Source organism: Pituophis catenifer, unplaced genomic scaffold (assembly GCF_029215685.1).
Source record: "Pituophis catenifer annectens isolate HBS135680 unplaced genomic scaffold, rPitCat1.0.hap2 SCAF_7, whole genome shotgun sequence".
NCBI classification, from domain to species: domain Eukaryota; kingdom Metazoa; phylum Chordata; class Lepidosauria; order Squamata; family Colubridae; genus Pituophis; species Pituophis catenifer.
The window spans coordinates 46,952,630-46,975,691 of NW_027256887.1; the positions used below are offsets into that span (position 1 = coordinate 46,952,630).

Consider the following 23,062-nt stretch of genomic DNA (forward strand, 5'->3'; position numbering starts at 1 on the left):
TTTTAACACTGATCAGCTGTAGGACGGCCCTTTGAAGCCCCGCGGCAAGAGTTTAAACAGTTTTTTTCCCTCTAGTCATCAGCTGGGACACGAGGCAGCAATAGATTGGGGGTGGGACCAAATAAAAGATAAGAATAGGGTGGGTGGGGGGGGTGGGAGGGCGGGGGGGGAGAACCGGTTCGGTGACATCATATCGTCACCGCTACCGGCTCGGCCGAACCGGACCGAACCGGGAGGAACCCACCACTGATATGTACATGTATCATGCACCTACAATTATCTTGCTTACCTGAAGGGTTAACTCTCTGCTCCATTTTTATTTTATCTCTCTCTACTTTTGTGTGTGGTGTGTGTGTGCATGTATCAATTCATATGCACACACACATATACACCCTTCAGTCAACTGCCTAACTGCAGGAAAAAATGATATAACAATCATTTCCCTTGCCCTGAGTCAATGCACAGCCTCCGAAAATTGGGAGAAAGCAAGCTTGCATATTAATATGATTAATGGACCATCAATCTCTGAAACAAATTGGTCTTTTGTATTGCATCCCCATTAGAGCCAATTTAGTTTCTGTACTGTCCTATCTACTGGGCTTATCAGTCTTCATCTGTCCCTATTGTCATGGCCCTTCAAGATAAACCAGGTCAGGAAATAGACCAGAAGAAATACTGTACTGAAACACATTTTTTTCTGCTAATGGATTGTGACAGTGGAAAAGAAATGAACAGTTGATTAGGGTGCACTACAACTTGGTATTTTTATCTTCAGAGCCTTTTATCTTCTGGGTGTGGTCATAAAAGTCAAATTGATAGCCACAATGGTGTGATCAAAGCTCAAGCACATTTTTTATGTGTGTTCCATTAAAAAAATGGACAGATCATAACATCACAGCTGCTATCTTGACATTTTTTATTAGATCCTGCATAATATGTATGTCCCTGTAATTGAAAGAGCCTTAAGTTATTCTTAGATACATTAGTTTTAAAGTAGTATTTCCCTCCTCAAGTTGATGTTACAGTATTCTACTATAGCTTCAAAATGTACAAACCTGATAAAGTTTCTCAGTTTATCTTCAAAACAAGTCATGATGCATCATGGATGTGATTGCAGATGTGTTTTGGGGGTATTAGGAGACAAAGTTGCCTTTTCTCCTTGGTCTCTAGCAAGCCTCCATCCTAACTATCTCTGTTTCATTGTGATGTCAATACAATCTTTTGGCATCATTGTAGCCACTTATGGATACCTCTGCTTCATACTGATCATCTCTTCTCCCCCACCCATACTTATCATGTCCCCTCCCCTTATCCTTTTGACAGCTATTTGTCTCTATCAGAACAGCCGTTACTATTTCACTAGTGGGAAAAGGGGAACATTGGTATAGTAGAATAGGCCAATGTATTCCCTTTTTTAATTTAATTCTAAGTAGAAACACTCTATAGAACAGCTGTCAACTTCAAACTGAACCTGGCAGAAACCATTTTGTTGGTTCTCAATTGCCATACAGTATGAGGGGGTGGGGGGGTAGGCTGGAATGCATTGCCAGAACACCAATTTTTCTCGTGGGAACCAAGGTCATCTCCACAGGTGTTGGATGAGAACAGAGAGGAGTGCCTAAGGAGCCCACCAATGAACCTAATTGGACAATGTGACCGATAACACTTGGGAAGGGGATCATTTACTATTTCAACTATACTGAAACTGCGGGACTTATTCAGAATTGGTTTTACATTTAGTCATGCCGATATGAGTGCCTAATAAAGAAGATCTAAGTCTCAGCGTTCTGATTTCCTTGGGCTCGTTAATCGGAACCTTGACAATAACATTTATTGATAAATCCCCTTTGAAAACTTTACTTGAAAGATTATTAAGATATAGTAATATTTCACAGATTTATAAAAAGCTGATGGTATATATTCTGTTAAAAGATATCAACATTTTATTTTGCTTTCCTCACTTTTATATTAAATGCTAAATCTCACTCTTTATTAGAAACTTTTTAGACATGAAAAACTAATATGCTACAATATTTCAAAAGATCTAAAATAAAATTGTAGATATAGTTGTATGTTTAAGGAATTGATTTCACAGTGTTTTTTAAATTCTAAAAATATTAGAATATTCAGAGTTTTGTCAGGAAAACATCTCATTTTATGGATTTACAGGGCTGAAGATTTGATAGTGCAGTTAACAGAGAGAGATGACAAAATGTAATTAAAGCTGGGTCTTGCATCCTTTGCAGACATATAAATTATGCTTGGAAGTATATGGAATCCTGATACTACATAATCTGAGAAAATCTGTGGACAGAATATGCCTCCAGACAAGCATTTCACAGTGATGGTACCATTGATAAACATTTTGAGGAAATAAAATTCTAAATTTAAGATTAGTCAGGAATTTACAAATGTATGTGGACATAATATTCAGATTATTTTATCATTTTCATCAAAGAATGAATAAATGGCATAGGGCCTAGCTATCTCCGAGACCGCCTGCTGCTACCGACGACCTCCCATCGACCCGTGCGCTCCCACAGAGAGGGCCTCCTCAGGGTGCCATCAGCCAAACAATGTAGGCTGGTGGCCCCCAGGGGGAGGGCCTTCTCTGTGGGGGCTCCCACCCTCTGGAATCAGTTGCCCCCGGAGATAAGGAGAATCCATGACCTCAATGCCTTCCGTCGTTCCCTGAAAACCCATCTTTTTCAGCAAGCCGGGTTGGCTTGGAAGAAATTTTTAAATTCTTTTAATTAGTTTGTGATTCTTAACTTTCGGGCCAAAATTTATATATATTTTTAAATGTTTTAATATTTGTATTCTATGTTTTTTATCTTGGCTGTACACCGCCCTGAGTCCTCAGGGAGAAGGGCGGTATATAAATTGGAAATTAAATTAAATTAAATTAAATATAACTGAAACATAAATATGTGGGTTATGATAGCTATTACAATAACTCAGAAAAATAGCTCTATTTTATAATAATCTAGCACAAAAAAATATGCATACATAACTAAGTTTAGAATAAATTAAATTATTGTAAAGGCACTCCATATAAAAAATAATTCCAGGTTTACCTGTGATTACTATACATTAATTCTAGTGCTTGCAATTTAATTTGGTTCAGCTTTCAAAAAATGTTGGTGTGATTAATCAGAAGGTCTCCACTATTTTATTTTGGATTTATCTGTCAACTCTGGACTGATGTCAGTGGAACATTTTTAGATGCAGTGGGCCTTGCGTTTGTTTGTTGCAGTAACTTGAAAATACTAGGGAGTATCAAACTAGGTTTGTATGGATAGTTTGTCAGTTTCAATTTCTTCCTCCTCCTGGGAAATAATAGAAGTAGTACCAGTCAGGTTAGTTCTCCAGCTGTACAAAACCTAGTTTCTTGCACAATCATATGCAAGACTGTTTCCTTTCCCCTTAAAACTGATCTATCATTGTGTCTATTTGTGTCTATTACCCTTTCAAAATTAGAATATATTTGGCACTGTTTCATTAAACACTTTTGCAGAAACATTTTTATAATTGGAGGCAATCTCATGTTTCTTTATTTCACATTTTTCTGCCCAGATGGGATGTGGGAGGAAGGCCAGACAAACCAACCTACTGAAGTTGAGGCAGAGTCTGCAAATAGCATAATTGCACAATACAGGTCTTCTTGTTAAGAATGTAATGGAGCCTGCCCATTCCATTCATAACCTGAGGATTCGTTGGAATGAATCTCGTACCTTGAACAGGATCACTCCCTTTCACCCACGCATTCGCTAATCGAATGTGAGGCTTGTTAAGTGCACATGAGGTATTTCAAGGTGAGGAAGGCCACGGGGGCCTACCGATGGAACAGGCCACCTGCCTAAGACCACCCAAGGCTTCCCCGACCCACTGAAATACTTCATGCTCCCTACAATTGCTTCCCCAATCGTAGGGTTGCCAGGTGTCCACTATTTGAGTGGACAGTCCACTTTTTTCACATTATGTTCACTATTTTTTTTCACAAAATAGTGGACATTTTTTTTATTCAAAAGCTTTATGATGAAATGGTACGTAATCTAAAGCTGTACAGTCTAAGACCGTGATGGCGAACCTATGGCACGCGTGCCACAGGTGGCACGCGGAGCCATATTAGTGGGCACGCCAGCTCAGCTCTGGGGCGCATGCGCACGCCGGACAGCTGATTTTCAGGCCTTCTGGGCCCACCAGAAGTAGGGAAACAGGCTGTTTCCTGCCTCTGGAGGGCCTGGGGGGGTAGGGAAGGGCCGTTTTTCTTTCTTACCTGGCTCCAGATCCTTTCTATGGATCTGGGAAGGGTGAAAACAGCCTTTCCCACTCCCTCGGAGGCCCTATGGAGGCTGAAAGGGTCCATTTCCCGACTCCCGGTGGGACAGGAAATGACTTTTTTTTCTGTCCCCAGCCTCCAGAGACTCCTAGAGAGGCTCCTACAGACTCCTAGAGAGGTTCTGGACGCTGGGGACAGTTAAAAACATCACTTCCTGTCCCACCGAGAGTTGGGAAATGGGCCCTTTCAGCCTCCGTAGGGCCTCTAAGGGAGTGGGAAAGGCTGTTTTCGACCTTCCCAGTTGCATAGAAAGGATCTGGAATCAGGTAAGAAAGAAAAATGGGCCTACCAGGCCATCATGTGCCAGTAGCGGGGGTGGGTGGAGTTGTGTGCACATGCACGTGGGCACTTGCATGCGCGACCCTCCCCCACCCCCCCCTCTCCTGGCACGCGATGGCAAAAAGGTTAGCCATCACTGGTCTAAGAGAATAAGGATAGGAGAATCGCGTTTTGTCTTTTTTTTCATAAGTTAGAATGAGACAAAGATCGAATGCTCATTGCAATAATCACATTTTACCCAACAGCGCAAAAAATGCATTAAAGCAGTTATCTTTTGATATCGAAAATGTAGTGCTGAAGGTTTTTGCCGAATTTTCGAATTCTGCGAAGAAATGAGAAGAGTTGAAATCATTTTTTGAGTTTTGCGAGTGAGAATTCCATGAAGTTTTGCGCCATGTTCCAACACGTTGGTTAAGTTTGTTTAAAGCGGTCGAAAGACTTCTTTTAAACTGGATACCTCTAAAATCGTATTTTATTTCTCTTGGATCTGATGAGTGCCATAAGGTTATCTGGAACCTTATTTCAGATCAGGAAAATGAACTCGCAAAGGATGATGAACCAACAATTTCAGAATTGTATTTATATTTCACGCGCTTCTTCATGTCAATAATGCAAGACACCCTACTGAAGCTGGAAAGCAAGAAAATTCTTGCATGTGATCTTCACATTATCATGTGTAAGTTGTGTGATTCTTTGCAAAAAAAATACGATGAGCAGTTTTTTGGAATGAAAGTTTTATTTGCCTTACATAAAAAACATTTGCCTGAGAATGCTGTGCAAAAGTTCAAGAAAGAAGCCATCAACGTGTATCAAAGAGCCATTGCGTACCTGGAAAAGTGGTATAATTTCACCGATTCAGTATATGAGACGCTAAGTTGTTTCAATCTAATTGATCGCAATAATCCTCCAACTTTAGAAGAAATGACAAACATCTGGTTATTATCACCATGGCAAGAACTTCCACCCAACGCTCTCTTCGATGAAATTTCTGCCTTAGAAGTTTATGTTCATCTGCAGGGCGATTCATCCCTTGATAAGTAGACGTACTTTTTCAAGAAAGAGCCAGCTCCGAGTTTACTGAAACTGTTCCAGTATTGTGCATCAATTCCGGTATCAAATGCAAACGTTGAACGAATTTTCAGCGTCATGGGAAATTTGTGGACTGACGAACGTAACCGACTGCTTGTATCAGTTCAAAGTGAACTTTGTATATTTTTTAATATTTCTCAACTTTGTACTGAAATTAAAGAATTATTCCTTAAACACAAAGAATTGATCAAAGCTGTGCAGTCAAATAAAAAATACACACGACAGCAAAGTAAAATGTAATTTAATATTTTACATATTATTATATTTGATTTTGAATTTTAAGTAAAGTTTTGAAGTGATTATTTTAATACGTGTTAAAATGTTTGTAAGAAAATATATAATTTAATTGTAATTTTTTTTTTTACTACTTAACACCCCCCCCCACCACCGCTTGTTCGCTATTTTTTGGAAGCAGACCTGGCAACCCTACCAACCTGCCACACCAGGTCACTTACCTTGTGAAGATCTAGCAAGCAGTCTCTTCTCCAGCCTCTCAGCTGCATGTGCCCCTCAGACGCCCCATTTGGGCCTCCACAGGCCTCACCTGACATGTTGCCGGCCAAAATGGAGCTCCTGAGGGGAAGAGTCTGGCCTTCTGAGACTCTATTTGGCCTTCCACGAGCCTCCCCTGGCCCGTTGCAAGCCGAAATGGAGCCACCAGGGGCTGGATGCGGCCCTCCAAGTTTCCGTTCAGCCCTCTGCGGGCCTCCCCAGCCCCTGGAAGCTCCATTTCAGCCTGTAACGGGCTGGGGAGTCCCGCGGAGGGCCAAACAGGGTTTCTTAGGGTTGGATACATCCCTCAGAAGTTCCATTTCTGCTGGCAATATGCAGGATGAATGTTGCAGAGCCTCTGCGGTTGTTCGTAAGGGTGAACAACTGCCATGGTGCTGCAAGATTTGTAGTTTCGGGTCTTGTTCGGAAACGTTAAGGGGCACTGATCGTGGAACTTCCAACATTCGCTAAGGGAACACTCATAACCTGGGGATTACCTGTATTGTCAAAACCCATTTATACTACAATGCTATAGTTAATGGGTGTTTTCCTACTACTTGGTAACCTGCTAAGGAAGATAGTAGCAAATCTAGGGGAGAAAACTCATTACTGTAGTGGCTGGTGGTGACCCAAAAATCAGAACTACATGATTCTGCATGGAGTTGCAACAGAAGCTGAGAAGAGGGACTGATGTGATCAGTCCATTTTATGCTATCGTTCTTTTGCACTCATAGATAAAGGGATACATTTTGCTTTATCAATGATAAGAAAAGAAACTATAGTAAGACAGACAACTTTATTTCAGTCATTCACCAATAAAAGTACTGTTCTGTCCCCCTTCCTCACACAGGCAAACATAATACCAAGCACGCCTGCCAATATTTTATTAGGTAAACAGATTAGAATTCTTGGCAGACCAAGGTTTTGGCAGCAAACTTCCAAATGCCTGCCAAGACTGTTTTCACTCCCATAAAGCAGAAAAGGACTTATCTTCAGTCCGTTCCAGGAGCAACAAATTATCCACAAGACAAGAGTTTAGTCAATGTTCAGTCCAAAATATATCCAAGCCGAATTTCAGAGACCACGATGTGACTTTCAGGGTTTAACTTTGTCCGTCACAAAGCCTGAAGAGCAATCCCACCCACTTTTATTCCTGGTGGGACGTGGCTCCGTGACTCAGCTCAATCTCTGGCCCTCCCACGCCTCTTCCATTGCTGCGCACATTTCTCCCTCTGACGCTGCCTGGGATCAAGCCAGGATTCATCATCCTCGCTCCCTATCAATTGGTGCTCCGATATGCCTTCCTCCTGGCACATACCAGGCTGTTCCTCCTGGCCTTCGGATGAAACCTGAGGCATTGCCAGAAAGGAGGGTCCTGGAGAGGGAGGCCTTGTCAGTTCCTCCCCATCACCTTCTGAGTCCTCTTCCTCTGTTAAGACAGGCTTGGGAGATACAAGATAATTTATCTTCTAGTGTCTTACAAAGTATTAATACTTGATAACTGAGGATTCCATTTCTCTCAGAGACCCATCAAAATATCACTGGATAAAACTGAAGAAAAGAAAATCTAAATTGGATAGTGTTTCTTCTCTACAGATTTAGAGAGATATAACCTTATTTCCCTTATAGTGAAATGTTAGGGGTTTTTGAGATTGATATTGTTAGGGTGTGTGTAAAAAGTATTTGTTGCTTGTGCAACGAGCAGAGCAGAAACACACAGGGAAGGAGATAAACGTGCAGCTCGTGTGAGAAAAATACTTTATATACAAGATAATAAGCAGTCTCGGTGTAGGTAAAACAGTCCAAGGTCATAAACAGTAATATCAGTCCAGTAAGTATCTTCCCTTACCAAAGCAAACAGACTTTAGTAACTCTCGGTATACAGTACCATATAATAATTCAGTCTAACACCAATCAGCAGAAAGACGCAGGAAGCAACAGGAACAGGAACAATCAGGAACAAAGAACGCTTCTCTGCGCTGCTTATGTATGCACTGTAGCCTAATTACAGGGTTAGGCAAACCCTGATTACGTGGCTCAGTTGTTTCTTAAAGAAACAGATATATTGCCTGACCAACAAGTTAGGAGTAAGCTACAAGCTGAACCTAACAGATATAATAGATGTAATTAGGTGTTATTTTCAGCCCTTAACTGGATGGAAAGGCCTTTACTGATTTATCTGATTATGGTTTTGTGTGCATTACAGTAACACATTTTGGAGTAGCATTACTTTCACATACCATTTTTACAATAAAACTGTCAATATGCAGTTTCCTGTTTATCATTAGTTGAATTGCTATGTTATAACTTCTAGATTGCTATGATTTTCATGTTATATTATTTAACTAAAAAGTGATCAGCATACTCAACTGATGCTATCCAGCCTGTTGTGTGCATCCTGAATCTTAAAGTGACTTTTCTTGAAAGAATATCATATACAAATATACACTGGTATCCCAGAAGAGGAGGGTGAATTTCCTTGGAAGAAAATCACTAAATGTATATTACATTTCTCTAACGTTTATACAGTAGGAGTATATATATATATATATGCATGTATTTATAATGCAGATAGTATCTCACCAGTCAGTTTGTATTACTTGCCTGTATTAGTCATTTCTTTCATTTGATGTCCTTTGACTTCCAACAGCATCTTAGATTTGTTTCAATATGACATGAATATTCATACATATATCAGTGGTGGGTTTCAAATTTTTTTTACTACTGGTTCTGTGGGTGTGGCTTGGTGGGCATGGTAGGGGAAGGATACTGTAAAATCTCCATTCCCACCCCACTCTAAGGGAAGGTTACTACAAAATTGTCACAAGTAAATGCCTTATTCTCAAATGGGGAAAATGTACATACACAGGGTATCAGGGGTTAATTTATTCTTCCTTCCTTAATATATTCATATGTAACCACTCCCATCCTTTACTCCGCCTCATTGATATAAAAGGGGATGTATGCACCTCCTTCCTTGCTTCTATCTGTGATCATTCAGAGAATATAGAATGCCTATTGTAAATAAATAGTACTTTGTTTAAATACTTTGTTCCTGAATTATTTATTGAGTCAGATCCTCAAAATATTGCAACAAAAATCTCCAATCCCTCCTGATCAGCTGGGACTCAGGAGGCAGAGAATAGATGGGGGTGGGGCCAGTCAGAGGTGGTATTTACCGGTTCTCTGAACTACTCAAAATTTCCGCTACCGGTTCTCCAGAACTAGTCAAAACCTGCTGAAACCCACCTCTGATACATATATCTAAACACAGCACATTTTACAGGCCTAACTCAAAATAACAGCCTCCCTCCCACACAGAGCAGATGAGAAGAATGGGAGGCAGATCATTTGTTGACATTCAGTCGAACTTCATCTGACAGATCCTGATTTATTTTTTTTTTCAAAATAGAAAAGGATATTTAGAAAAAGGAATAGGCTCTTTTCTCAGATATAACTTCTGTTAATAAAACATAGTATATTTATTCATCTGAGAGAGAAAAAATGCCACTGGATTCTTTCCAGGAGACGGCTAGCTAAACCCTGCCTAGGATGAAAAACGGAACACAATGGAATCCAGGGTATGACTTCTGAGAAATAAACTTCAAGGACTAGGGTAGAATTTATTCCCAAGTAAACCTTATGCGAGTCAGATGAGGGCTAGGAATCCTAACGGAGGAGGAGGAGGAGGAGGGCTCTGGAAACTGAAAGTAACCGTTTCCCACAGCATTTGCAAGACTAGCCGGCCACCCTCTGTGGAACACCCCGAGCTCCGGGCTATCAAGTCCCGCGGCGGCGGCCTCAGGAGAACCATTAGTGCGCGCGCAGTTTTCCGCCAGGTCGCCGTTGCCGCGGCCATGAGGAGCTTGTGGTGGTGGTGGGGCGCGGCGGGGCTGCTGACTCTCCTCCTCGGGGAAGCGAGAAGTAAATATGCGCCTTTACCGGACATCACCAACCGCACCTTTATCAAGCAATACATCGATATCCACAACAAGTTCCGCAGCCAAGTCAAGCCCTCTGCCTCCAATATGCTCTACATGGTGAGCGGGTTGCCGGCGAACGGGAGCGGGGGCAGGAGGAGGCCCGGGGGCATTAGAGGGGGAAGCCGTGAGGAAAAGAGAAGCCTCGGCTCTGCCTGTTAGCGTGCCGCCCCTTAGATGACACCCAAAGAAAAGTTTGCCCGCGGAGGGCGCTGCTTCCTGGGGCCGAAAGTCATTCGAATTTGTGCCTGCGAAAGTTTGTGGGATCGTCGAGTTGGGGGAGCTTAACGAAGGGGGAGAACAGGTATCTCAAGAAAATAAGAAACAGCCCCCGTTTTTTTCAGGAGCTTCAATTTAATCATTCTTCCAAAATTAATCCCATTCCCACAGTATGGGATAACAAGGCTGGGGCGGGGGCAAAGTCACTCACAAGTTTCCAAGCTTCAGCCAGCAAATCTGAACGCGTTTATCTCCACCTAATTTTGCAGTCCTAGCTAAGGGAACATGCCATGATTCCTGAGCTGTTTTCCGTAGGGATTTTCCTGGCTACTTTCACTTAGTGCCTATTACCGGTTATCAGGAGTTTACTTTTTCCCAAACAAGTGGATGGATGCATCCTAGTCACAAGAATATTTTTATTGTAATGTTTAATTAATTTATGTATATTTTTAAATACAAGGAAATGAATGCATGTATTTAAGAAAACAAAATGCAAACCATTGCACACAAGATTTCCATCAGCTAACAATAAGCATCTGATCGTGAACGCTACCATTGATCCCTGAGCCATATCCAGAAGTTAAAAATTAAGATTAAAATCATGTAAAAATAAGTTTTAAATGTTAAGTCATTAAAAGCATATCTAAGCATCAAAGCAAACAAGCTGCTGGAAGTTTGAGACCTTCCCCAATTGTCTCAGAATGTTAACTTTCAAGTGAGCATTGAGTCTGGCTGCTGGACTCCCATCAGCAGTCTCAGCCTGCTGAAAAGATTGGTGATTGTCATTTAATAAATCAGAAGGCAAGCAAGGAATTAGCTTATAAATTCTGCACTGGGAGGAATAGATTATTCTATCTCATGCTGCAGCAACATTTACTTTGCTGATTCTAGTTATTTATAGCTCCCTTCTCTTCATTTTAGGACATGTTATTTCTGCCCATTGTGGGGACATTTTAAATGAAAGATAACATAGGAAATCTCTCAGTTCACAGATGGATACCAAAACTGACCATAATGTACAGAACTAACGCTGGTAGTTAGTTGTATGCAACCCACATTGAAGTTTGCCACTACTGCTATAGAGGAAGGGAGATACTGAAAACAAATGTGGAATAGTCTATTCCCTATCCTGTATAATTACTACTGTTCTTTCTGCTAATCCACACATCTACTGGTAACATTGAAATGCATTTTAAAAAACCACTATGGGTCTGGAATATACAACCTATCGCAAAATGAAAGGGTGTGATCTAAGTAAAAGCAGAAGTAATTTCTAACATAGTTATAACTTCTATGTTATAACTAAGAAGAGGAATTATGATGATCTTGTCCTGGTTCTGGTAGCTTTTTTCTCTATTCCTTTAAAAATGGGAATTGCTAACATGTGCCACATACAATAACTGGATTTATAGACAGTACTAGGTGGTGATAGTTCACGATGTTTTTTCTTCACATCCGGTAAGCAGAAAGACATTTTACCTGAACATCTCATGCTAGTTCATATTCAGATTATGATCCACCAAGATACTTGATAATTTATTTTGAATCCATATTGCTTTGAAGTATACTTGCATGTTTTAATGTACTTACATTAATCTCTTTAGATGTATAAAGTGAAGCTTAATGGAAGCAAAGGTGCAGAAGATGTACACATATTAAAAAAAGTTTGTGTAAATTCTGGTTTACTGACAGGTAGGGTAAGAATAGAAAGTTGAAAATAATATTTTGGAAAAAGATATAGCTGATCATTTAAAAAATCAATTGACATTACAGCAGTTTGTTGCACAACAATCCTATTAAATCGTCACTGGAGACTATTCTTCAATATGTAATCAGTATCTACATATGTGATTCAAAGCATATATATGTTTTCTTGCACATATATTAAGATTATAAATGTTATTTTTATAATATTTATAATTTTAAAAATACAGAATCAACTTTTTATATAGGCATTACAAATAAGTAAGAATCATCTCTGAAAGTTTTAGATGTTATATCTTCTGCAAATTACCAGATTTTAATAAAAAATAATAATTTTCTTTATATCATAATCATATGAAATAATGCATGGAAATTCCTATCAGTATTTGGATGGGTCTCAGTTTGATATTTGTGCATTTACTAAGGGAGATAAATATGATCAAAAACTTAACTGATAATTTTATCCTTTGCAGACATTTGATTTAGCTTTAGCTAGAATTGCTAGAGCATGGGCAAATAAATGTGTTTGGAAACATAATCCTAATCAAAGGTACCATCCTGATCGTATGTTTAAGCCAACCGGAGAAAATATGTGGTTGGGAGGTGCAAGCAGCAATCCAATTAATGTCGAGGGTCCAATTAAAGCATTTCAAAGTGAAGTAAATTACTATACTTTCTCTACCCATCACTGCACCAAAGTATGTGGACATTATACCCAGGTAAGATATGTATTTTTGTGTTTATATAGTCCACTGTGACAGTAAATTATGAATACTGTTTACAGCTGCTTAGTAGGTGAAGTTACTGTGTAAGATTGCTTATTTACAAACATATGGAATGGTAAATGGCAACTCAGAAATTCAAAACGAAAAAAAATAATTTCATCTCTAAATATTTGTTCACTTGTTTGTTTGGTTTTATGATACCCAACTCCAAATGACTCTGCTGAATATAATACCTCCAATATAAAAACAATATTAAGAGAGAACAAACAATAGTATCAGACTTTAACAAAGAAAAAAAATGAGCAAAATGGTAAACCACCTAATGAGGTCTGTATGGCTTTTTGGAACACCAACAAGGTGGGAATCATCCAGATCTCAGTGGGTACCTCATTTCATAAGGCAGGTGCTGCAACAGAGAAGGGTGCTTCCTTGGATCAGGTAGATGACATTGTTTAATTGAAGGACCCCAGAGTGCATCAACACTATTAGTTCTAATTGGCAAGACAGCCTCCAGAGAAGATAGGCAGTCCCTCAAATAACCAGTTCCTATACCATGTAGCACTTCATAGGTGATAATCAATATCTTGAAGCAAATTGGCATCCAGTGCAAGTTATGGAGCAGAGGTGTCACATAGTCATGTAGCATGTGCATAACTGCTCACGCTTGTACATATGGACCTGTTGAAGGTTCCAAGTTGCTTTTGAGACATATAAAGTGTGTTGCAATAGTCAAGACATGAGTTCCCTAGATTTCAGACCAGCCTTGAATGGTGAAGTGCAACCCCATCCAAGGTCAGAGATGAAATAACTCAGAATCAGGTGGTCCTAGACCCCACAACCACTTCCTCTTGGTAGGATTGAGTCAGAGACAGTTCTTCCACATTCTACATTCCTTTATATCCTGGGACAGTATATCAAAAAGTCTCAGTCAGCAACTATAATTGCTTATTGTCAAGTAAACCAGACAGAGAATCAACTCCACAGGAAGCTACAACTCCTTTTATTGAGATTGACTATAATAGTAGAATCTTGGAAGTCTGATTGTGCTATGTCTATTTTAGCCATTTATGCATACCTTACATTGTTTTGGATTTAAGTCATGTCTTTCTCCTCATGGCTTTGGATAACAGATCTGGCCTTATCTTTGTCAAAGTCATTGCCTCCAATTACCATCAGCATACTGATGATACTAAACCCCAAAGTGATGTAGGACAACACACAGTGGGTTCATATTGATGTTGAATAGAAAGAATAGAAAGAGAGAGAAAGTTGAACATTGTGGTACCCTACAGAGTAGGGGCCTAGAGAATGACCTTTCTCCCCAAATAACACAAACTAGAATTGTCCCTGAAGGAAATGATAACAACTGCAAAATAGTGCCACTTCCTTTGCAATTCCTGGAGCCATTCCAGAAGGATACCATGGTTGATGGTATCAAAAGCTTCTGAGAAATCAAGGAGCTGAAGAATGGATGCATAACTCCCATTGCAGATTTGCCAGTAGCCTCCTACAAGGACAATCAAGGCGGTCTCTGTATCAAATCCTGGCCTGAAACCCAACTCAAATGGGTCAAAATAATCCACTTTCTCTAGAGTTATGGAGTTCCTGAACGGCAGCTACAGTATGATCAAAAGGGAAAGTTGGAAACAAATTGGTTTTGATTCTGACAGGCATAGCACTGTGTGCCATCTCTCCCACAGTCAGGCATCATAGCATAGACCCAATTACAGATCATCTCCTTGGCTGCTTTGACAATGTGGAAGGGGCCCAAATGCAGCATATGGATGGCTAAGCTAACAGCACAAAGAATCCTGTGCAGTTCTTCAGGAGTCAACAGTTCAAACCCATCCCAAATCACCTAAGACTAAGCCCCTTTCAGATAAATAGTGAGGTTTCTCTGCCTTTATCCACAAAGTAATCCCTAACAGGGCTCTTCCTCATATTTGATCAGTCTCTTCTGATCCATCATCTCCTGGATCTCCTCAGTAAATTTAAGATGTACTCTAGGATCAACACACAGGGAGGAGCCAAATAGGGACGATGCAGTCCAAGGAGAGCCACTTATTGTAGGCAGCAGCCAAGACCTCAGCTGGAAGCTTCCTACATCCTTGGAAAACCCTCAAACCTTTGGAACCCCATAGTGTTCATCAGTTGCTTGGAACAGCCTGATTGAATCGGTGCTGTCTCCCTGTAGTAAAAGTGGCACCAACAAGACAAGAAAGTAAAGTGATCTGTCTATGGCAATGGTGTTAATGTCCTTTGCTGCCACATGTTTCCCAAGACATAATAATAATTTAGAAAACCAGAACTGACATGCAACCTCTGGTATGTGTTCGGCCATCAGAAATAAGTCAGGGCACTGTTCCAAACACTACATGACTAGGTGGCAGATGAAAATCCCATATACTCTTCACCAGCCCAGGAATGGAACTCAACTGGCCAGGCAAGGATGGAGCAAGAATGGTACTATAGCAGCAACCTTCCCAACTGCTCTCTAAAACTTCAGAGAGCCTTACGTCTGATTATCTGCGGAGCTTCTGAAGAGCCTGCAAGAACTCACAGATAAGGGTTTGTGTGTGTGTGTACCTATGCCAATTCAAGTGAAATACAGCCAGATTGAAATATTTTGATGTTAACACTTTAAAGGAGGACTATTTTGTTTCAACCTCAAGTATAGTTCAGTGATGGCTAACCTTTTTTCCATCGCGTGCCAGGAGTGGGGGGTTGTGCGCATGCCCACACCCATAATTCTATGCGCCCTGCCCCCACGTATGTGCATAGCCCCCCCCCGCTCTCCCCGCTCCTGGCATACAATGGCATGGTAGGCCCATTTTTTGCTCTCCCCAGACTCCAGAGCCTTTCTCGGAGTCTGGGGAGGACAAAAACGGCCTTCCCCACCATCCCGGAGGCTGGAAATGGCCTGTTTGCCAACTTCCGGTGGGACCTCCTGCACACCGGAGCTGAGCTCGCGTGCCCACCGACATGGCTACGCGTGCCATCTGTGGCACACATGCCATAGGTTCGCCATCATGGGTATAGGTAGTCCTCGACTTAAAACAGTTCATTTAGTGAGTGTTCAAAGTTACAATGGCACTGAAAAGAGTGACTTACGACTGTTTTTCACACATATGACCATTGCAGCATCCCCATAGTCACATGATCAAAATTCAGGTACTTGGCAACTGACTCATATTTATGACAGTTGCAGAATGCCAGGGTCATATGATCCACTTTTGCGACCTTCTGACAGGCAAAGTCAATGGGAACGCCAGATTTATTTAACAACCATGTTACTAATTTAACAACTGTAATGATTCACTTAACAACTGTGGCAAGAAAGGTCGTAAAATGGGCAAAACTCAACAAATGTCTCACTTAGCAACATACATTTTGGGCTCAATTGTGGTTGTAAGTTGAGGACTATGTTTTAGCCAAATCTTAATGTAATTAACTCCCTCTTTGAGGAATATGGGTGGTTTACAAATGTGAAAAAAAATACATATTCATTGGTCAAATGCAGATCAAAATAGAGATTGGAGAGAAACTTAAATTATTTAAAATAAATGTTCTTCCTTTTTCAGGTAGTTTGGGCTACTTCACACAAAGTTGGCTGTGCTGTTGTTTACTGCCGTTACATGGATGGAAAGGAAAAAAATAATAACATTTTAGTGTGCAATTACGCTCCAGCGTAAGTCAATACATATTAAAGAAATCTGAAATTGGTTCATAAATTTACATGTATTATCTTGAACAATTTATTTTCAGTTAGTTTGCTGTCTGTAACAACTTTAAATGTTTGACATATTTTTATTAACTTCATTTAAAAAATCAGCTGGTGAGTTATAAGGAGACTACGTAGAAAATTTTCAAACCGTGGAAGAACATGACTAGAAATATATTCAGTTCCTAGACAACCCATGAAAAAACGGGGGAGTGGAGGGGGGCATAAACAGTTGGAGCAACTTTCTCCTTCCTTCCTCCCTCCCTCCCTCCCTCAAGTGATGTTGTTGTGTAGGTAGTGAAGAAAATGATGAGCTCAGATAGTCTGTTGTGAAGAAAATGATGAGCTACAAGATTGCAAAGGTAGGAAGTTTATGGAAATTGAAGAGCAGTAGAATAAAGTGAATGTTACCTCAACTTCAAATTCAGTGCTCAGATCATTTAGTATGCCTTTGAATCTTAGTCAAAGAGCTATAGCAAGTAGGCTGTATCTTAATTAAAAATTTGAAAAACTAGTAAAGATATTTTTGGCTTTCAATTTCAATTACTAATTGAATTACTATTTCTGCAGAATAGGGGAAGTCATGGGAGGAGAACTACAAAGAGCAGAATTTAGAACATTGTCATATTTCTGATAGATATTTCAGAACATGTATATCTCAGAACATGTTGGATGGACTCCTATTTAGTATAAGAATCCAAATGAAATAATTCCCAACCATGACTTTCTTTTGCTTAAAGACAGACAGTGGCGAGTCCTCTGTCACATGAATTGCCCCATGTGGCAATGTGGCACCAACACAAATTAAATAGCTTTAATCCCAATATAGATTCTTTTAAAAGATGCTATAACTTTTGTGAAGAATAAAAACATATAGAATTCATTCTGATTAATTTTCATATGAGGCTATTCCTTCCCCCTCCCCCCCATACACAAGCATACATACATACATATATACACTTTAATTTGTATTTCTGCTTTATTGCTATATTTTCTTCCATTACACAAAATTATGAGATATAAATATTTGCAAAACTAGACATACTTTATTTGCATTGCAGACAGAATGGTAGAATAGAATTCATCTACTATTTTAGGATTACTCATCAACTCTTGAGATCAATTATTTTTATTTATTTATAAAATTTATTGGGTGCCCATCTTACCATAGGGTAACTCTGGGCAGCTTAGAGTTACATCTAAGATAAAACATAAAAAATTAAAATCAAACCTTAAAACCAAAGACAGATGGGGAGGGTTGGGACGGGGGGGGGGGATTGAGATTCAATCAACCATCTCCATTGCACTGTTCCCCTACTGGGACCCCAAGCTGATTGGCAAAGCCATGTCTTTAGGCCCTTACAAAAAGATAGGAGGGTTGGGGCCAACCTCACATTGGGGGGGGGAGATATTCCAGAGGGCATGAGCAACAGCAGAGAAGGCCCTCCTCATGGATCCCACATGAGGGATCTGGAATAATAATAATGGAATAATAATAAATGACGGGACCTGCAGCATGCCTCCTCTACCGGCACGAGTGGAACGGGCCAATCCCAGTGGGGTGAGACAGTCCCTCAAGTAACCTGGACCCATGCCATGAAGGGCTTTAAAAGTGATCACCAACACTTTGAATTGCATCCGGAAGCAGACTGGTAATCAATGCAGCTTGTGCAGCAGTAGTATTATAGGTGCCATTCTCTAATTCATATGTTGCACTGAGCCAGCAACCTCTAGAATGGGTCGGCAACCCGCAGCTCTGGAGCTGCATGTGGCTCTTTCATCCCTGTGCTGTGGCTCCTTGTGACAGCAGAGGAATGAAAAAGTTGCCATGCAACTTTTCAAAGCAAGGAAGGTGAGGGAGGGAAGAAAGGGGATGTAGCAACTGTAGGTTTAATAAAAAATTAAAAGGAATCTCATGCTCCAGGATTAAAATTGCCACCACCCTTTCCTCTATTTTCCCCACCACAATCCTGGGGGGTAGGCTGGGCTGAGAGGGGAAATGTCTGGCTCAAAATCTGCCAGTCAGTTGTTTACTCACTGAGCCATTTCTGAACTTTTCTGCAATGTGAAAAAGAGAGCTATCTGCAGTCACTGTTTTTTGTTTAGAAGTGCGTCCACCTGTCTTGAAAAAGAACAAATTATAAGTGTAGGACTGTGCATTGCTATGGTGGGCAGGGATGCACTTGTCTGCAATTCTTTAAACAAAATATGGCCTTTTCTGGGGAAGAAAGACAGCTGCATAATCCCAGGAAAAGATGCGTAATCCCGGGGGGGGGGATGTCAGTTGTTTTAAAGAATTGCAAACTGGTGCAGCATTTTTTTCTCTGTGCTCTCCAAACTATTTTTTTTTTTTTTTGCATTTGAATCCAAAATGCAGTGGTACAGTACAAGGGAGCAAGTTAGAATACACAATCAAGAAATGTTATTTGAAATAGGTTCTTTGTAATCTTATCTGTGGCAAGTCTTCCCAGCCACTGTTTTGCAAAAGCATTCACAACAATAAATACCATTAGAATCCAAATATAGGGTTCCAACTTTAGGTGACATTTATGGCCGTTTATTTTGTTTCTACTAGTAATAAGAAAATGAGTGAGAAATCATCATTTTTATAATTATTCCTGAAGTGGAAGAAACGATTATATAAAAGGCTTCAAATTTAATTGAATATATTATTACAATTAAGCCAAAGTCACAATTCCAGTAAATTAGAATTTGCTCACAGAAATTCCCGGATTAACCTATGACATCTCCAGCAAGTGATAGGAAAGCTCTTTTTCCACCTAAGGCCCAGAAGAAATAGTATTGTGTTAAATAGACTATAAGCATAAAGGTAAAAAACAATATATGCAGTGTTATCTTCATTTTAGATGTCAAAAGGGTTTTGTGGCTCCCGGTGTTTTCTTTTCTGTGGGAAACGGTCCAAATAGCTCTTTGAGTGTTTAAGGTTGCAGACCACTGCTCTAGAACTATCTACTCAGGAAAAGTTTTGCTTGATTGTTTTAAATGTACATTACATGTAGTACTTGACTTACAACAGTTCCTTTAGTGATTGTTCAAAGTTACAACGGCACTGAAAAATGTGACTTAGCAGCACCACCATGAACATCTGATTAAAATTGAGATCCTTGGCAACTGGTTCATACTTAGGTCATGTGATCGTCTTTTGTGACCTGACAAGCATAGTCAATGGGAAAGCCAGATTCACTTAACAACCAGATTGCTAACTTATCTACTACAGTGATTCACTTAACAACTGTGGCAAGAAAAAATGTAAAATGGGGTAAAACTCACAAAACTTGGGATAAAACTTAACAGAAATTTTGAGCTCAGTTGTGGTCAAGGACTACCTGTAAAGGGACTTGATTTCAATTTAGGCTATGTGTTGGCCCTATAGCATCAAGGTACAATGTCTATGGACCTTCTCAGTCATACAGGTCATGGTTATCCCAAAGGTGGTTTTTTAAGAGGCAACTGGACTTCGTTGTTTTTCTTTGAAGATGTTTCACTTCTCATCCAAGAAGCTTCTTCAGCTCTGACTGAAAGGACTGCTGTAGACAGAAGATAGTTGATATTGTATCCCTCCTCCTCTATTGAGAGAGGGCTGTTCAATTTTGAAATAGATGGCCTCTTTGACCCGTTTCAAACCAGTAGTCCTCTCTGTACAAAATATTGACTTTTCTGTCTTCAAAAGAGTGTCCTTTGTCTTTTAAATGCAGATGCACTGCTGAATCAGGATAACAGTCCTTTCAGCAGTTCCAAGAAGGACCTCCACCCATTTGCACTATTCAGGTGACCCAGAGGACACAGATAAACCTCCAATGATCAGCTGTCTGTAGCTGTCCATTCTCCATCCAGTCAGAGCTGAGGAAGATTCTTGGATGAGAAGTGAAATGTCTTCAAAGAAAAACAAGAAAGTCCAGTTGCCTCCTGAAAAAGCACTTTTTCACCATCTGAGCACAAGTGCATCTGTTATACCGAAAAACATTAAATATGGAGTCACTAAATTGTTATTTTTTTTTAAAAAAAAATCAGATTATTTTCAAGAATAATGAAATTTTAGCAGTACCAGAAAAGATACTTGAAATTTTGTAAGATGTACCATGAGACTCAAAACTTGCTCAAGATTTTGCACATTTTGCATAATTTGACTTGGGATCTTCAGGTAAGGTCACTGACATTTTCAGCTAATTTCTACTTAATAATATTTGGTATGATTAAGAATATATTCATCCACTGTGTTTTAGGGGCAATTACCGTGGAGTACGTCCTTATAAAGAGGGAAAACCATGCAGTAACTGTCCAAAAGGAGACACTTGTAAAGACAATCTCTGTAGTGAGTACAAATCTGAATAAAATAGTAGTTCGAGAAGGAAAAAAAGGATCCTATTACAGTTTATTAAAATCATTTTGATATTCAGTCTTTTCAGATTTTATTTTGGTAGAGCAGTGTTAATTTTTTTTCTCCTTTTTAGGGGAAAAAAAAGGTATGTGGGGCTTCTTTCCATTGCCCAAATGAGTATTTTATAGAAATAGGAGTAAACATTGCATTATAATCAATTTGATAGCTCTGCTTGTATTTTAAAGACTGATTAATATGGCATAACTGCTACTATTAATTAATGTATTCATTTGTATAAGGAATGAAAATGTATGAAGAGAAAATATTCCAAAAGTTTTAACTGGCTTGTCTGAACCTTGTTTGTTTTTAAAAACAGGAAATTCTGAACGTGAGAAAGAAAACAACTTACGTATGTATTACAATTGCCTTTTATATTTTAAATTTACTTGGAAAAGAGGATCATTACACTCCCTCTCTTTTTTTATCCTAGGCTATTCACGATGGTATCCACCATTTGAAAGGCGGATTATTTGTGATCCATCTTGCATTGCTGTTGCGGTTTTAAGGCCATTGTTAATGTTTCTGGCATTTGCTGCTGTTTATTGCTTACAAATCTATTATCCGGGTTTAAGTTTTTCTAAATAATCTTCAGTATTTTATATGCATAAAACTTTCTTTGACTACTTTGGTTAATTATAAGATTATATTTACATGAATTGTTACATTATTTTCCTGTTCTATTTTTTAAAAGTAGATTTGGTTCAATTCATTATTTTTATGGAATTTTGTCAAATTCTTAATGCTTTTTTATTCTGATGATACAAATATAAAACAAAATATTTTATTGTGTTCCATGTTTTGTAAACATGTATATTAAAACAAGGGAGTTGTGATTAATAAATGTTAATGTGATAAACTGCACATACCTTCTGTATATGTTAAACTCAGGTATGTATGATTGCAGTAGCAGTCATGTTCAGAAGGCACTTATATATGATTATTGAATAGGACACAATTGTGTGGCTGATGGTTGCTCAGGAAGTGCATTTAGATTTAGCAAAATTAGCCTGTATTACTGCATTCTAACCACTGCCACCACAGCTCTTGTTTACTGTACTAATACAGTACTGTACTAATAAAGTTCCCCATCATTCTGACAAAAAGTTTGATAAAAACAATATTGGCATACTGAATTATATTCTGCATATCATATGTACATACATTTGTTGTTCCTATTCATACCACAACCAGTATGTGGTTCCCTATCCTCTCATTACATGTAGTCTATACCAGTTGAAATTGTTGCAAATAGTGCAGTTGGCATGTAAGGTATAACACATAATCTAAAAATGAAATTTGGCTGATTGCTCAGTTTGTTAAATTCAGTCTAAATTATGAGTCTCTTTCTATATTCAATCCAAAATATTTGATATAAAACACAGGCTTGTATTTTTGTATAATGACTTTACCATGTTTTCCCTATATGTATACAGCCTCTATTCTGGCTGACCACAGTGAATTGGAAGGGAAGGGAAGGGAAGGGAAGGGAAGGGAAGGGAAAGGAACAGCCAAAATTCTCTAGGTCATTTACAATAAAATTACCCATCTTCAATAAAACAATTTTATCTTGATTATATGGCCAGTACCAGTAAACAAAGACATCTATAGCTTTTTTTTTAAAAAAAAGCTGAAACATCAAAAAGAACCATAGAAACCTAGGGCAAAGCATGAAAAATTAACATTTCTTCAGAGAGCAACACAGATACCATGAGCTATGGAGTACAGATAGTCCTTTTTTAGCGACCATAATTAGAACCAGCAACTTAGTTACTAAGTGATACAGTCATTAAGTAGATCATGTGACCATGACTGTGCTTATGATTTTACTTCAGCTTTTCTTTTCCCTAATCCATTGCTCTTCGGAATGCCCACCCCCTAGCTATGATAATTAGGAAGAAAGGAATTAATACTTATTTTTACTTTCATTGGAAAAGAAGGAATTACAAGAGAGTAAGCAGGCACATTATGGGAAATACACATTAAAAGGAATACGGTAGTGCTACTTTTTGCCTAGTATGTTTGCAGCTCCAATTTTCCAGTTTATATAGGTCATTTTAGGACACAGATACACTAGGACCCTTAGAAATAGCAATATCACTTAGACTTATATAC

General features: G+C 39.2%; 1 protein-coding gene across 2 annotated transcripts; it reads left to right on the forward strand.

Annotated features, from left to right (window-relative positions):
• The first annotated feature begins 9,958 nt into the window (after nucleotides 1–9,958).
• Nucleotides 9,959–21,587, forward strand: LOC139319591 (GLIPR1-like protein 1). 2 transcript variants are annotated; one of them, XM_070947500.1, is made up of 6 exons: nucleotides 9,959–10,242; nucleotides 12,579–12,824; nucleotides 16,412–16,518; nucleotides 20,796–20,884; nucleotides 21,267–21,299; nucleotides 21,381–21,587. In XM_070947500.1, the coding sequence occupies exons 1-6, from the start codon at nucleotides 10,060–10,062 to the stop codon at nucleotides 21,533–21,535; spliced, it is 813 nt and encodes a 270-aa protein (XP_070803601.1). In that variant the 5' UTR covers nucleotides 9,959–10,059; the 3' UTR covers nucleotides 21,536–21,587. The 2 variants fall into 2 exon arrangements, with proteins under 2 accessions (XP_070803601.1, XP_070803600.1); XM_070947499.1 differs by having other exon boundaries at nucleotides 21,267–21,587.
• Nucleotides 21,588–23,062: the final 1,475 nt, after the last annotated feature.

What these genes read in the sequence shown, in the direction of transcription:
- LOC139319591 (XM_070947499.1), top strand. Translation starts at nt 10,060, where the DNA reads ATGAGGAGCTTGTGGTGGTGGTGGGGCGCGGCGGGGCTGCTGACTCTC. An exon ending in TATGTGGACATTATACCCAG is followed by an intron (nt 12,825 to 16,411) that starts GTAAGATATGTA and finishes TTCCTTTTTCAG; the next exon opens with GTAGTTTGGGCTACTTCACA. An exon ending in TTGTAAAGACAATCTCTGTA is followed by an intron (nt 20,885 to 21,266) that starts GTGAGTACAAAT and finishes TTTTAAAAACAG; the next exon opens with GAAATTCTGAACGTGAGAAA.